This window comes from Solea solea, chromosome 3 (assembly GCF_958295425.1).
Source record: "Solea solea chromosome 3, fSolSol10.1, whole genome shotgun sequence".
Classification (NCBI taxonomy): Eukaryota; Metazoa; Chordata; class Actinopteri; order Pleuronectiformes; family Soleidae; genus Solea; species Solea solea.
This window is the reverse complement of record NC_081136.1, coordinates 31705419-31719226: the sequence shown is the minus strand read 5'-3', so window position 1 is coordinate 31719226 and position 13808 is coordinate 31705419. Positions and strand designations below refer to the sequence as shown.

At 43.6% G+C, this 13808-nt stretch overlaps 2 protein-coding genes and 6 non-coding genes across 9 annotated transcripts in view; all 8 read left to right on the top strand.

Moving 5' to 3' along the window:
* LOC131456297 (ELKS/Rab6-interacting/CAST family member 1-like) overlaps positions 1 to 2205 on the top strand; it is a 101918-nt gene extending 99713 nt beyond the window's left edge. For both annotated transcript variants that reach the window (XM_058624525.1, XM_058624524.1), the window contains one exon: positions 625 to 2205. In XM_058624525.1, the coding sequence (XP_058480508.1) occupies positions 625 to 762 (138 nt within the window). In that variant the 3' untranslated portion in view covers positions 763 to 2205. The remainder of the gene's footprint in view (positions 1 to 624) is intronic.
* Positions 2206 to 5149: 2944 nt separating this feature from the next.
* Positions 5150 to 5262, top strand: trnal-caa (transfer RNA leucine (anticodon CAA)). The gene is made up of 2 exons: positions 5150 to 5187; positions 5217 to 5262. It is a non-coding gene; the product is annotated as a tRNA-Leu (tRNA).
* Positions 5263 to 6008: 746 nt separating this feature from the next.
* Positions 6009 to 6120, top strand: trnal-caa (transfer RNA leucine (anticodon CAA)). The gene is made up of 2 exons: positions 6009 to 6046; positions 6075 to 6120. It is a non-coding gene; the product is annotated as a tRNA-Leu (tRNA).
* Positions 6121 to 6389: 269 nt separating this feature from the next.
* Positions 6390 to 6501, top strand: trnal-caa (transfer RNA leucine (anticodon CAA)). The gene is made up of 2 exons: positions 6390 to 6427; positions 6456 to 6501. It is a non-coding gene; the product is annotated as a tRNA-Leu (tRNA).
* Positions 6502 to 6889: 388 nt separating this feature from the next.
* Positions 6890 to 7002, top strand: trnal-caa (transfer RNA leucine (anticodon CAA)). The gene is made up of 2 exons: positions 6890 to 6927; positions 6957 to 7002. It is a non-coding gene; the product is annotated as a tRNA-Leu (tRNA).
* A 241-nt stretch (positions 7003 to 7243) lies between these two features.
* On the top strand, positions 7244 to 7354 carry trnal-caa (transfer RNA leucine (anticodon CAA)). The gene is made up of 2 exons: positions 7244 to 7281; positions 7309 to 7354. It is a non-coding gene; the product is annotated as a tRNA-Leu (tRNA).
* Positions 7355 to 7585: 231 nt separating this feature from the next.
* trnal-caa (transfer RNA leucine (anticodon CAA)) lies at positions 7586 to 7697 on the top strand. The gene is made up of 2 exons: positions 7586 to 7623; positions 7652 to 7697. It is a non-coding gene; the product is annotated as a tRNA-Leu (tRNA).
* A 188-nt stretch (positions 7698 to 7885) lies between these two features.
* Positions 7886 to 13808, top strand: part of wnt5b (wingless-type MMTV integration site family, member 5b) — a 76538-nt gene continuing 70615 nt past the window's right edge. Inside the window, exon 1 of the mRNA XM_058624071.1 lies at positions 7886 to 8341. Within this exon, the coding sequence (XP_058480054.1) occupies positions 8276 to 8341 (66 nt within the window). The 5' untranslated portion in view covers positions 7886 to 8275. The remainder of the gene's footprint in view (positions 8342 to 13808) is intronic.

The following is a 13808-nucleotide window of genomic DNA, read 5'->3' as shown; positions in this document are numbered from 1 at the left end:
TGTTGAAGTGCCACGAAAGTTTTCTGGCTCGCAGATGAGAACAGAGGGAAGAGGGTTGTCTGACACACACACACACACACACACACACACACACACACACACAAATGTGGGCTGGTGTTTGAGTGGCACGCTTATTGATACAGATGTATCGGTCATTTAGGTTTGACTCTCAGCTCAGCAGCAGCCAAAGAAAACAACACGAGCGCTGCCTCTCTGAAATGCTTCCTTCTGTTTGGTCAGAGAGAGAACGACACTGCCGTATTTTCAGATTACAGCGTGTGTGTGTGTGTGTGTGCACTCCCTGGTCGTCCACGGGGCTGCGAGAAGAGTTTATTTCTGGCTTAAATTAGATTTTAAATCTCTTATCTTTGTCATCTCACTCACTCAAAACCCAGAGCTCCATGGTATGGGAAAAACCCCGTATTTGCTTTCTTTAGGATTACATGAAAACCGCTCACATATCCTTCACTTAAACACGAACGAGGAGGTAATTAGTTTAGTCCAAACGCTTAAACACGGAGACACTGGCCACAGATGATGATGCTCGTGTCATATTTGGACTATCTTACTTATGAGTATTGATTTACAACATTTCTCGTGTCTCTCTCTCTGTCTTTCTCTCAGTTGGAGGCGGAGTTGGAGCTGTGCGAGAGGGAGGGGGCGGAGCTCCAGGAGTACGCCAATCAGGTCCTGCAGCAGATCGCCGACAGGTGCCCGGACATTTTGGAACAAGTCGTCAACGCGCTGGAGGACAGCTCCTGACACACACACACACACACACACACACACTGAGAGTAAATGAGGGTAAACATCAGTAGAAGCACAGTGTTGGACATGAGCTCTTCTTCTCTCACCTTAGTTTCACGGAGGAGAACACAGTTTACGTCTCAGACCACAGAGCTTTGTCCACGCACTCATTAATGAATGACACATGTCAAACGCGTCCACAACAGAAGGAGCCTTCACCCTCTCACAGCGGCCATGTTGTGTGTGACTTTGTATGTATTTGAACATGTGTGTGTGGTGTTTGCTTAGATTCTTCTTCCTGATGTCCGACTCTCTCACACACGCACACGCACACACACACTCCTGTCACATCACTCGACCGGTTCCGACTGGTTTATTTCTGCTGCCTTTTTTTTGTCTGTACATCATTTGCTGCTATCGTTCTTATTAAGTTTTTATCCAATGAAACGTCGCGCCTTGCATTTCTGATGTAAATTGTGAAGAAGAGAGAGAGAGAAGTTTTAATTAAACAGAAACACGGGCTCCGTCGTCGGGAGGAGGAACATGACACGTCTCATGTATTAACAACTCAAAAGCCACGAGCGACAATAAATCTCGCAGCACTCCCTTTACGAAAACACGGCGGTGTCGATGGACTCGTGTTTGTCTTTAAAGTAAGAAAAACAACGCGTTCTGCTCAGTTTGGTTCAGATGAACTCTCCCTCACACACTCTCTGACAATCCCTTTAGAGTTAACATCAGGAGGAGTCTGCACTTTCTTTCTTTCCCCCTTTTATTAAAACATCGTATGGTTTTCTTTCTTGGGAGGGAGGGACTATAAAGTAATTGTTACATATATATGTTTTGGGGTTTTTTTGCCTTTGGTGATATGAAATAAACTTGTTTCATTGGAAATATTGTCTTCTGCTGGTTGATAGGTTACATTGTGTGTCTGATTTGCAGGAAAATGACAAGTTTAGCATACTTATAGGGTTCTGTGTTCACCGGCGACGTTTCATCCCGATCACGTCTGTGTTCTTGTTGTTTACAGTTGAAATGACGTCGGAGTGCATGTTTCCCACAGTGTGGCGGCCTCAGCATGGACGGATGTGCTCGCACCGGAGTCAAAGCTGGTGGACACAGAATCCAAAGACAGGGATTTACACACATTTCAATCTGATCTCACACAGAACTCAGCTTTTCAAAACACAAGTTTTATTTCAGAACCTTTTTTTTTTTACGAGTCACGTTTGTGTAACATTTGACAAATGAAGGTTATTTTATTTTGTTGTTGGGGGGGCGGGGGATGAAACTCTGGTCAGGAATGAGCTTGTGCTGTAAATCCAGTGTTCAGTTGTGTGTTTTATACTGATAATGTTTCATCTGTGGGGGAATGAGGATGACTGGAAACTCACCGTGACTTTGTTTTGGATTTAAAACTGAAATAAGAGAATGGAATAAAATATGAATTTATCTTTATTCTTTGAGGAGGGGGTCGACTTTTATTTATTTTGTCTCCCGGTTCGTTTTCTCTCGGTTATTTCACAGGTGACGATGTTTTTGTGTGTGGATGTTATGAGCTGTTTATAAAGGCTAGAGCAGTGTTTCTCAACCCTGGTCCCGAGGACTCACTGTCTGCATGTTTTAGATGTTTCCTTGCTCCAGCACACCTGATTCAAAGAACTGCCTTGTTATCAGATTGGAAAACAGTGGGCTAGAGGACATGGTAGTATCAATACAAAAACAAGGAGGAAATCTCCCCCTGTGGACTCATTGTGTATTCATCTTCTTTTTCCTCCTCAGTCTCACATACACACCCATGGAGAGAGGTCCACCTTTGGCTGTGTAAGACAAAGATACTTTGGTGAGTCCTGTTGTTGTACATCTGTCTTTTCACTGCATCCAGGAAACTTGGAGCTGCATAGTGCAGGAACAGCAGCAGAGCAGGAAGCTTTTTAATACCAGACGATCGCGTTTAGTGAGAAGCCTGTGCGCAGTCGAATGAATGAGCGGCTTTAACTGGTTTCAGATGCATCACTACAGAGTCGTGGAAGGTCATGGAAACAGGTTGAATCCTCTGTGTTTGAGGGCAGCGGCAGGTGACTGCAGCAGGTCAAATAATACAGAAACTGAAACAACACACTTCCTCGTCATTTGCATTACTCATAAATGGCGTCAGCGCCGTTCATTCAACTAGAAAAGCTGGGTTAACAGACCCACTCAGCCCCCCTGACCCCCCCCTAACCTTGACTTTGACCACACATTGTGACCTTCTCTGTGAAGAATTTCCACGGCGTGGGACTGAAAACATCATCAGGTCACTGAGGCCACTGGGGTTTTCATATTGTAACACACTTCAAACGCACAGAGACGTGAACTCCTGACAGTCTGTAGACGCCGCATATGTGCCGGCGTTTTCCTTCACATGTGGCAACACTTTGTTTGTGTGAGTGTGTGTGCGAGCACCTGGGACTTTGTGGAGCATCACTTCTGCTCCCTCCATCAGCCGTCCTCATAAAAGACTGTGGAGGGAGAGGAGGACGAGGAACACATGTGTGACTGTCTGATTTATGCAGAATAAAGAGAGACAGAAAGAGGTGGAGACGTGTGTCCACCTGGGCTCCTGTTGCTCACCTGTGGACAACTGTCTCACACTGTCCTCGGGTTCCGTCCTTATCTGTTTGTCTAAATAATCTCTCAAAAACAACTATCAATCTATCAATATAATCTGACCATTAAACACTGCTTCTACCCACGACTCTGTGACCGAGCTTACATGGATACTAATATCACCAAATTAATCTGATTCAGGCAATAATCTGGATAAAACACTGCCACATGTAAAGATCACTTTCTCATCAAGTATTGGTATTATAATCTTATAATCTGACTTAATCATATTACAACATCCTATGGGAGTGTTCACAGCGCTGGATATATAATGTTGGCATCAGCCATAATCGGACTATGCCCTCTGGTCATATTGTCACTATCTGCTTTATCTTATCTATTTATTATTTTACATATATATTTTTTTTATATATCGTTTTATGTTTTTACTTTTCAACTTTAGTTTTGCTCTTCCTAATCTCTTAATTTACTTTTCTGTAGGAAAGCGCCCTGCCTATGCAATATTTCAATATAAATCTGATTAAGACGACTTTTTCTGATACTCGTAACCTGATTAACCCCGAGCTGTACAATCAGATTAAAACACGTAGTTGTAGATCATTCCTGATCCACATCCTGTAGACATGTAATCAGATGATAACATCATGGATGTCGACATGAGTTGACATGTTTTAAAGCATTTAAGACAGAATATGTACATATATATATATATATAATTTTATGTTTGCGGTATCATCATCATCATCACCTAATCTAATCTCATGTTTATTTCAGAATAAGGTCAAGAGATGGATTACTGGTGTTTCTGAACAAGTGTGTCAGAGACGTCCACGTGTTCTTTATGTTCCGTGTAACAGATGCGATGTTTCTGAATCACGTGTCGCACACACACACACACGCACACACACACAGACACACACACACGCACTAAAAGGTGTTGATAAGATCCCACTGATACAGAATCACCAAAAAAAACAACACTCAGATGTCCTTGAGATAACGTGTCTGTGGTCACGTGTGCGCCAAAGTGCGGTAGAAACAGCACAGCGCACGTCCTTTTCCATAATGTGCTGCACGTATACACTCATATGTGTGTGTGTGTGTGTGTGTGTGTGTGTGTACAGGAGGACTGAGACACACACACACACACACACACACGTGGAGACATGAAAATGGAGAGAGTGCAGAGGAAGTAGGGAGGGCCTGCAGGGCTGCATGGCTCTGGGACGATGTGGTTTCAATCATCACACATCACATCACACATGAGTGAAAAGAAAAAAGACGGAGAGGGTGATGGAGAGAGAGAGAGAGAGAGAGAGAAAACAGAGAGATGAGGAGATGGAGGTTCTTACACCAAAACAAACATCGGCTCGACTTAAAACGCTCTCGTACGTGTTTTCAAGCTGAATAATTAATGACCTCAGCTGTGGTTGGAGGGCATTAACTTGTGTCTCGATGGTTCTCGCTTTGCGTCCACGTTTGGCATTCTTTTTTTTCTAATAAATGGCGTGCAAAGTAAATAAATTACTGAAGTGTAGGTGGAACGAGGGAGGGAGGGGCGGTCGGAAAACTTTGGAGAGGAAATAAAAACAACATGAGCGGAGGAGAGCTCCTAAAATAAGCTGTTAGCCACTGACAGCCCAAACATCCACCAACGCTGATGACTCCTCTTCTTCTTCTTCTTCTTCTTCTTTCCCTCCACAGTCTCTCCATCGATAAACCTCTGCTGCTCTCACACAAAGTTCCTCTTATGTTGACAGACACAGACATCAGTGACTCCCCACAGACACCCGTCAGGATGGCCGAGTGGTCTAAGGCGCCAGACTCAAGGTCACACTCCTTCCTGAGCTGAAAGGGACTTCTGGTCTCCGAGTGGAGGCGTGGGTTCAAATCCCACTCCTGACACATGTTTGCTTTTCAACACACATTTAAATGAGGCAAAATCACCAAAACACATGGCGGCAGAACCATTCGTGTCTGGAGTAACCAGACAGTCGGGTATGGAGGGAAAAAACACACTCTATCTCTCACAAGAGAACATGCATTTCTTCTGATGTTCATTTTTGGGGAAATCAAAGGTTATAATTACTTTAATATGTAAAATAAAGCAAAAAAAAAAATAAAACTTTCACAAAGTCCAAAAACTATTGAAGAAAACACTCTGTGAGTGGTGTCATGAGGGCTCAGTGGTCTATGGTGCTAGATTGATCTCTAAATGAAGGAATGAGCGAAATCAAAAAAACATGGTCATCAGAACAAGTATGTGCCAGGGTGGCTGAGTGGTCTAAGGTGCCTGACTCAATGACAGAGTCCTTCCTGGAAATAAGGGGATTTCTGGTCTCCTACTGGAGGCGTGGCTTCAAGATCCCACTCCTGACAGTAATAGGAAGTACAGCACTGAGTCAGTTGCACAGGTAAACTGAGCTCTTAAACACACTTTAATTGAAACATGCTTTTTTGTAAGGTCTACCAAAAGTGTGCCAATATGACATCATGAGTCAGCACTTTTACTGTAGACAGGCTGAGATGGCCGGTTTCAGGAGTCGGCTGCACAGGTGAAGTTAGTTAAGCAGCTGATTAACGGACAGAGAAAAGAAAGTTGACATCTGTTGTAAAGGATAGGGTGAAGGATAAATCAAACAACAGAACATGTCAGGGTGGCCGAGTGGTCTAAGGCGCCAGACTCAAGGACCAACTCCTTCCAGAGAACCTGGGACTTCTGGTCTCCGAATGGAGGCGTAGGTTCAAATCCCACTCCTGACATTGAGCTTTACTTTAAGCCCACGTTTGATGAAGAAGCACAAGTGACATCAATTCAAGTCAAAATTATCCAGAAAACGTTTGTTTCGTCTGAGTAAAGTCTCCATTTAGATTGAATTGACTAAGACAGTGGAATTACTGAAATGCGCTAAATCAGTTGCACACGTGATTTCAATGAAGTAGTTAGACTGTCGTAGACTACATCACGGACGAAAGACACTTGACATCTGTTGTAAAGGATAGGGTGAAGGATAAATCACACAACAGAACATGTCAGGGTGGCCGAGTGGTCTAAGGCGCCAGACTCAAGGACCAACTCCTTCCAGAGAACCTGGGACTTCTGGTCTCCGAATGGAGGCGTGGGTTCAAATCCCACTCCTGACATACATTTAACTTTAAGCACTCACTTAATGAAGGACTGAGCAAAATCATGAAAACACTAGAAGAACAGTTGGAACAAGATAATTAAAAACATAATTAAACGTGTCTCTTAGTCAGATGCACAGGTGACATCAATAAAGTCAAAATCAACTAGAAAAATGTGAGTTTCACCTTTTATCACTTGTTCCACCTGCATGTCTGTGTTTGCTTTAGATTTAAGTCACAGTGTGAGTAGAATTATTGAAACAAACGACGCTTCACATAAGAAGCAGTTGCACACGTGACTTCAGTGAAATTACTGCGTCAGCAAGAACAGAAGCTTGAAGTCTTTGTAAAAGTTTACTGAAATATAGGAAACTGTGGCTGAAGGATAAATCCCACAACACAACATGTCAGGGTGGCCGAGTGGTCTAAGGCGCCAGACTCAAGGTTAATCTCCTTCCTGGGAAAAGTGGGATTTCTGGTCTCGAGATGGAGGTGTGGGTTCAAATCCCACTCCTGACACAGATTGTTTAATGAAGAAGGACTCAGTGAAGTCATGAAAACATGTGGCACAGCTGAGATCAATAAAATCCATGAGTCATTCACCAAAATTAACTAGAAAATGTTTGTTTGTCTGAGTAAAGTTTGGAAAACACCTGGAACATTGACAAATATATCACTTCTTCTTGGGAAAATGGATTTCTCCTCACAAAGTGGAATCAGTTCCACGTGTGACTTCATTAATTATTTGACATTTGTGACAGTCAGGGTGGCCGAGTGGTCTAAGGCGCCAGACTCAAGGATGTGTTCCTTCCAGAGATTTGGGACTTCTGGTCTCCAAATGGAGGCGTGGGTTCAAATCCCACTCCTGACATTGAGCTTCACTTTAAGCCCAAGTGACATCAATAAAGTCAAAATTATCCCGAAAACGTTTGTTTGGTCTGAGTAAAGTCTCCATTTAGATTGAATTGACACAGACAGTGGAATTACTGAAAAGCTCTGAAACGCAGTTGCACACGTGATTTCAATCAAGTCGTTAATTAGTAGACTGCGTCACGGAGGAAAGAAACTTGACATCTGTTGTAAAGGAGAAGGTGAACGACGTGTCAGGGTGGCCGAGTGGTCTAAGGCGCCAGACTCAAGGAACAACTCCTTCCAGAGAACCTGGGACTTCTGGTCTCCGAATGGAGGCGTGGGTTCAAATCCCACTCCTGACATAGTTTTTGACACCGCTGTTGAGCTGAAGGTGGAGACTCACTCCTCTCTGAATATCAGACTCAGAACAGAGAGAAAACTTCTTTCACTCCGCTCTCCTTCTCTTTTTTTCCTCCCTCAAACTTTCTCTCTCGTGTTCCCTCCCTCTCGCTCTCCGTCCCTCCTCCTCCTCCTCCTCCTCCACCTCCTCTTTTTCCCCTCCGTGCGTAATTAGTTGACCAGTTTGGAAACTTGTGATGTCCGGGGAGAAATCTCACTTTATTTCTGACACCTGTTGCTGAGGACACGGCAGCACACACAGCTGTACACAGAGACGAGCTCGGCTTCAAAGTCTTCTTCCTCTTCCTCTTCTTCTTCTTCTTCTTCTTTTTAACTCGGACATTTGTGAAAGGACAGACACTGGGACTGTGCGCGCGCTGCGTTTACGCATCTGTCCACTTTTGTCTTTCGGTGTAACCTCTGCGAGACTATTCGTGAGGAGTGAGGACACAGCTGCTGCTGCTGTTGGATGGAAACACCGACGTGTTGGTAGATTTCCAGCCGGACAAAGAGTCACACTTTTCGGACTTGAGCGCGCCGGATGGTGCCAGGAGGACCGTTCTCTCTTCTTCTGCAGGAACTACTGGATTTGAGCTCAACAGACCAGGTAAACGAATACAATCCCTTTTATTCTGATTGTTTCTATTTAGTTTCAGTATAATGAAACACACTCAGTGCAGTGTTAGTGCACAACTCAGATGTTTCCAACATGTGGTTATTATGTGCGTAAAATCAAGTAGTGACTCTTGTGTTTTTATTTTAAAGGACATTATGTGTTAAATGTGTGCAGGGTTGGCATCTTTTTAAAGTTTGGGGAAACACCTGAACATATGTTCATGTCTTTATTGTTGTACAGAGAATAATATGCATTTATTTGAACTTGAACTCTGCTCCTCCTCCTCCTCTTCCTCCTCTGCTGCTGCTTCAAACTTGGTTTCGGACTTTGTTCCATTTGAACTTGTCGTCTCTGACCCCGCAGTGTTTCCGCTGTCACTGGTTTTATTTGATGACTTTTTTTGGCTTTGACTCTGCAGACAGTGTTGAGCAGCACTGTGTGTGTGTGTGTGTGTGTGTGTGTGACAGTGATGTGCCAGCTCCATCGGCCTGAATGAAGGCGGCCCTCTCGCTCTTTTGCGGTGGAGACCAGGACTATTTTTGGTCGAAATGTTGCACAAATGTTTCTCTGAGTGTGCAGAGGCGGCTCTGGCCTCATCTGTGCTCCTCTGCTGCAGCATCTAAGTGCACACCACTGCTGTGACTGTGGCCACAGTGCACTGCTGTTATTATTCTACTGTGAACCCAAACACACATCGTCCTGGTGACAGACGAGGCAAAAGCTCCACCAAATGTCAGATGGTACAGTCCCGCGTAAGCGTCAATGTTCTGTGTCAAATGTTCTTGTGTGGGTTAAGAAGTCAACTGCAACTCTCAGGGCCGCTTCTAGCTTTGTGGTGGCCCCTGTGCAAGATGCTTTGGGGGGGTCGCACAGAGCTTTGTTGTCTAAAGTGACACGAGGTAAACGCTCCACTTTGGTCATCTCCTCTTACCTTTTGCAGTCGCTCTCGCTGTCTTTGTGTTTGCGCTTAACTCCATTACAGCGCCACTTGCAGGTCTGGTGTATGTACTACAGCGGGGTTCGTTTTGTTGCGTTTCCGTGTGGATGTGGCAGCGGTAAGAGCAGCGGCTCCTGTGTCTCTAAGAGCTAAAAATGCAGGTTTTCTCTATGGACTTTGGTGTGGGAGAGTGAGCAGTTCACAAACTTCAGTTTCTAGTCAGAAAAAGACGGCAAACGTATACTTAAGATATTCCTTTAAGGTTAGTGATGGAAATCAACTTTATGGAAATCAGTGCAGATAGCTGCACAAAGCTGTGTTTGTTGTCCTGTGTGACAGTGGTTCAGTTACAGACAAATCCGCCCGTTTCACTTTGAGTGTATGAAACTTTTCTCCACCAAAAAACACATTATATTTATTGGTTTTCAAGAAGGAAAATCTCCCCGTCTTCGCGCGTCGTGTCAGTCAGAGCGGAGGAAAGTGAGTTCCTCCGTCTGTCAGCACATATGAGAGCAGATTAGATTCATTTTCAGCATGTGATGAGATTGCAGCGGACGTCCGTCTCCAGCGGTGACGTCTCCGGTTCGCTTTGCACTATTTTGTTTTGTTTTGTTTTTTTTCTCAGGGTTTTTAAAGTCTGAAACCCTCATGAGCCGTGGGCCACACTGACAGCCACACTGATAAACCCTGCAACAGGAGAGCAAGTGTGTGTATGTGTGTGTGTGTGTGAGACACAGAGAGAGAGCAAGGGTAGATAGTAATGTTAGATGTGTAGATAGAGGTGGTGAAAAGTCAGCCATTAGAGAGAGATAATCTCTCTTCCTGCTCCGTCTCTGTCCACCACCACCACCACCACCGACGTCTGCTCGTCGTCTGGGCTTCATTCTAGACTCGTCAATCGTATAAAGTTTGATTTGATTTTGCCAAGCCCAACTCTATTCATTGTAAATGAACTGTTAAATGAATAACTGTAAGGCTAATTGGGTTAATTCTACCCAGTACATACACTGCAGTTCCATGCTATTGTCTCACTCACACTGAGCTAAAGAAATGATTTTAAACATCATATTTCACGATAGATGCACCCAGGTTCATTAAAAGTACTCTCATGGTCGGGTTATTCCTGTGTGTCTGAACACAAACTGCTGAGAGAGACACAAAGTGCTGCTCAAGTGTCTTCGTCCATTAGGACTCGGTAATTAGGGAAGGTGTGTGTGTGTGTGTGTGTGTGTGTGTGTGTGTCCACTGTAGATATTTGAGAAGATTGTCTGCTGCAAGCATCGATGGATCCTCAAGGTTGTCCATGAGTGTGATGAAGAGAGTGTGTGTGTCACATATTTTCAAACAATGGATTGTGGAGTGTTTTCTAACTCACAGACACAGGAAAAAATATGGGACAAAGGGACACAGTGTTAAGTGTGTTTCAAGTATCTGTGGTGGTGGAGGTGGTGGGGGGTCTTCACATGTTAGTTGACATGTTACGTGTGTGTATCATGTGCATTGTAGCTCACCAGGAGCACTAATGACTAACTTGGACGCACACATATATACACACAGAGGTTTGTGCAGCTGTTCTTCTGAGGACACTGCATTGACTTGAAAAAAAAAATCGCACTTATGACTAGCACTTCATAGTTTGATTTACTTGAAGCTCTTACTTACTTCTAGCTCTTATTTGTACCCAAATGTTTAAATGCACTTATTGTAAGTCGCTTTGGATAAAAGCGTCTGCTAAATGACATGTAATGTAATGTAATGTAATGCATTGACTTCCACTAGCGACTAGCATCATCCATGACTTTCCCCATAAGCAGTTAATGCCATAACCTAACCACAAAATATACATCAATATAGCCCTTAACTTAAGTAGTTTCTCAGAAATGAGGCTCTGCCTCATTAGGACCGGGGTTTTTGGTCTCCATGAGGACGACTGGTCCTAACAGAGTCTGTGTTTATGCCAGGGAATGACCTAAAGAGGTAACGGATACAAGAACACACACACACACACACACACATATGCAGGCCGTGGTAGATGTGAAGTGGACGTCCTCTCCACAGCTCTCCAGCTGAAGAGCCGGCGTTTTAAACACTCGTCTCCGATTGGTCGACTTGAATCGTGGGAATTTCTCTCAGGAAAGTGTGTGAGAGTGGCCCCCTTCACTCCTGTTTGTGTGTGTGTGTGTGTGTGTGTGTGTGTGAGCACTTGTCCACTCAGATTTAGTCACACTGGTCTGTGTGATGGTGCCGATGCCACATTCAAGGTGTTTGATGCAACCACACGTTCATTTTTCTGCATTTTGGCTTTTAGATTTAAAGGAAGTTTTTGTACGTGAAGGTAGAACAACAAGTGGATCAGTTTACAGGTAGAAAATGTTTGTACAGATGTGACGAGATACAGTTTAATATCATCTTGACAACTAAATATTGATGTAAAATAGAGAATATGAGATATTCCATGGCAATATTGGCGGATTAAACCATTTCTCACACTCAAACACACTGTAATACAAGGTTGGTGACTTGAATTATTGTCGCCAGCCTGCACTTAAGCTGCTGCATGTGTGTGTGTGTTCTTGTATGGGTATCTTTGTGAGGACCAAAAAATTTATCAACCATAGGGAGTGAGGACATTTTGGGGAAAGTGAGGACCTTTTTACTGGTCCTTATCTTATGTTTAAGCTTAGACCGAGTCTCCAAAAAATGAATGTAAAGTTAATGTAATGTCCTCTGAAGTCATAGAAACCAGACTGTGTGTGTGAAGGCCTTTCTGGGCTGGTGGTTCAGGGTTATGCAGTGATGTCATCAGGGCGGCAGGGTGGGGTGACATGGGGTTAGACTTTGGCAAAGGTCCTGACTCCAACTGTCCTCAAAATGTGTCTGACCAGTAAGTATGTGATTGTCCCTGCTGGTCCCTCAGTGTGTGTGTGTGTGTGTGTGTGTGTGTGTGTGTGTAATGTACATATGTGGTCAGCAGTGGTCAGCAGCAGCTGTATGCTCGCAGTGTCCTACACTCATAGTAAAAGTGTTTTATTGGACACTTTATGGAGTCTGGGGCTGTTTTATAAATCCAGCAGGCTTGTATGAGGACACACGGGACAGACCAAATGTCCACAAGACAAACAACCGCCAGACCAGAGGAGCTGCTATAACTAAACACGGGTCAAGTTAATGAATGATATTTCCGACCGTTACCTTCATTTACACAAAATTCCCTCTTCCAAGAAGCTCACGTTGAGATTGAACTGCTGCGATATTTAACAACAGTTTGTTGTGTTTTCTTTTATTATGTGTCTGAACTTCAAGGTGCAGTGCGTGACTTTTTGAAAATAATTCAACATACAATTTTGCCGCGTCCTTCATCAGTAAACAAGCGACACTATCGACTAAAGGAGCGCTTGTGTGTATACAGAGGCGTCACAGGGGCGGGCGGGGAACAAGAAGGATTGACCTCTGAAACGATTCACGGGCTCTTCTTTGTGGTTTCATACTTGAAACTGTTTGCAGACTTTACGAGTGTTTTGTCACTGCTGGTGTCTGTCTGTCTGAAAACAAATGACTTCCTGTGTGCAGCACAGACATGTCGCCGGGTGACACTGCTACACTGCTACACTGGGAAATAAAGAGCGAGTAGATAGTGGTTGTTTTTGTGCCTGATACTGTATTTTCTTTGACTTTACTTATTACCGTAGCTGTGACAAAGGAACTAAGAATAGTTTCTTTTCTCTAACACTATATAATACATACATACATTTAACTACAACTCTACAGATAAAAAGATCAAGTGTAGTTCAAAGTTCCGCTGTGAAATCCTTCCGTCATGGAGGTTAAACTGTTCTTGTTTTTGCTGACGTTGTTCTAAGATGATGACGTAGTTGCCGTGTTGTTGAAATCTTTTATTTATATTAATCTATATTATGATGATGATTAAGTTCCTGTGTTTTTAGACTGTAAAGCTGCAGTCTTTAGGTTCTTGTGCTGGATGAGGATAAAAGAGCAGGTGTTTACCTTCTCTTGAATTTAAGCGTACTCACAGTAAGTCGTGTGTCTCCAAATGTTACAAATAATAATTGAAACTAATATAATATGGAGAGAGTTTCAAATGAAAAACTATTCCTGCTGGCATCTCCTCTCCTCCTTCAGTCTCCTACCTCCTTTCCCCTCTGTTTTCCTCCCCCCTTTCCCTCCTCCTCCCTCTCAGATGTTCTGATCCAGCGCTGATAAAACTATCAACAGCACACCTGCAGTAGAGTGGAACGCTGTAGATGAGGCAGCAGACCCAGACAGATGGAGATAAGAATCTTATTTAGCACATGCTCACTACAATAAGCCTTTTCTCTTCTGTTTAAACTCTCTCTCTCTCTGACTCTCTCTGTTTCCTTTGTCTCTCTTTGTGTCTCTGTCTCACAATCACTCAGATTAGGAAATATATGATCAGTCACTGTTAGCAGATCCTTTGTTTGCTCTCGTGAAACTTCTTTTTCTTTCAGCTTCTCGCTTTAGGAGTTACCTTAGTAGATCACC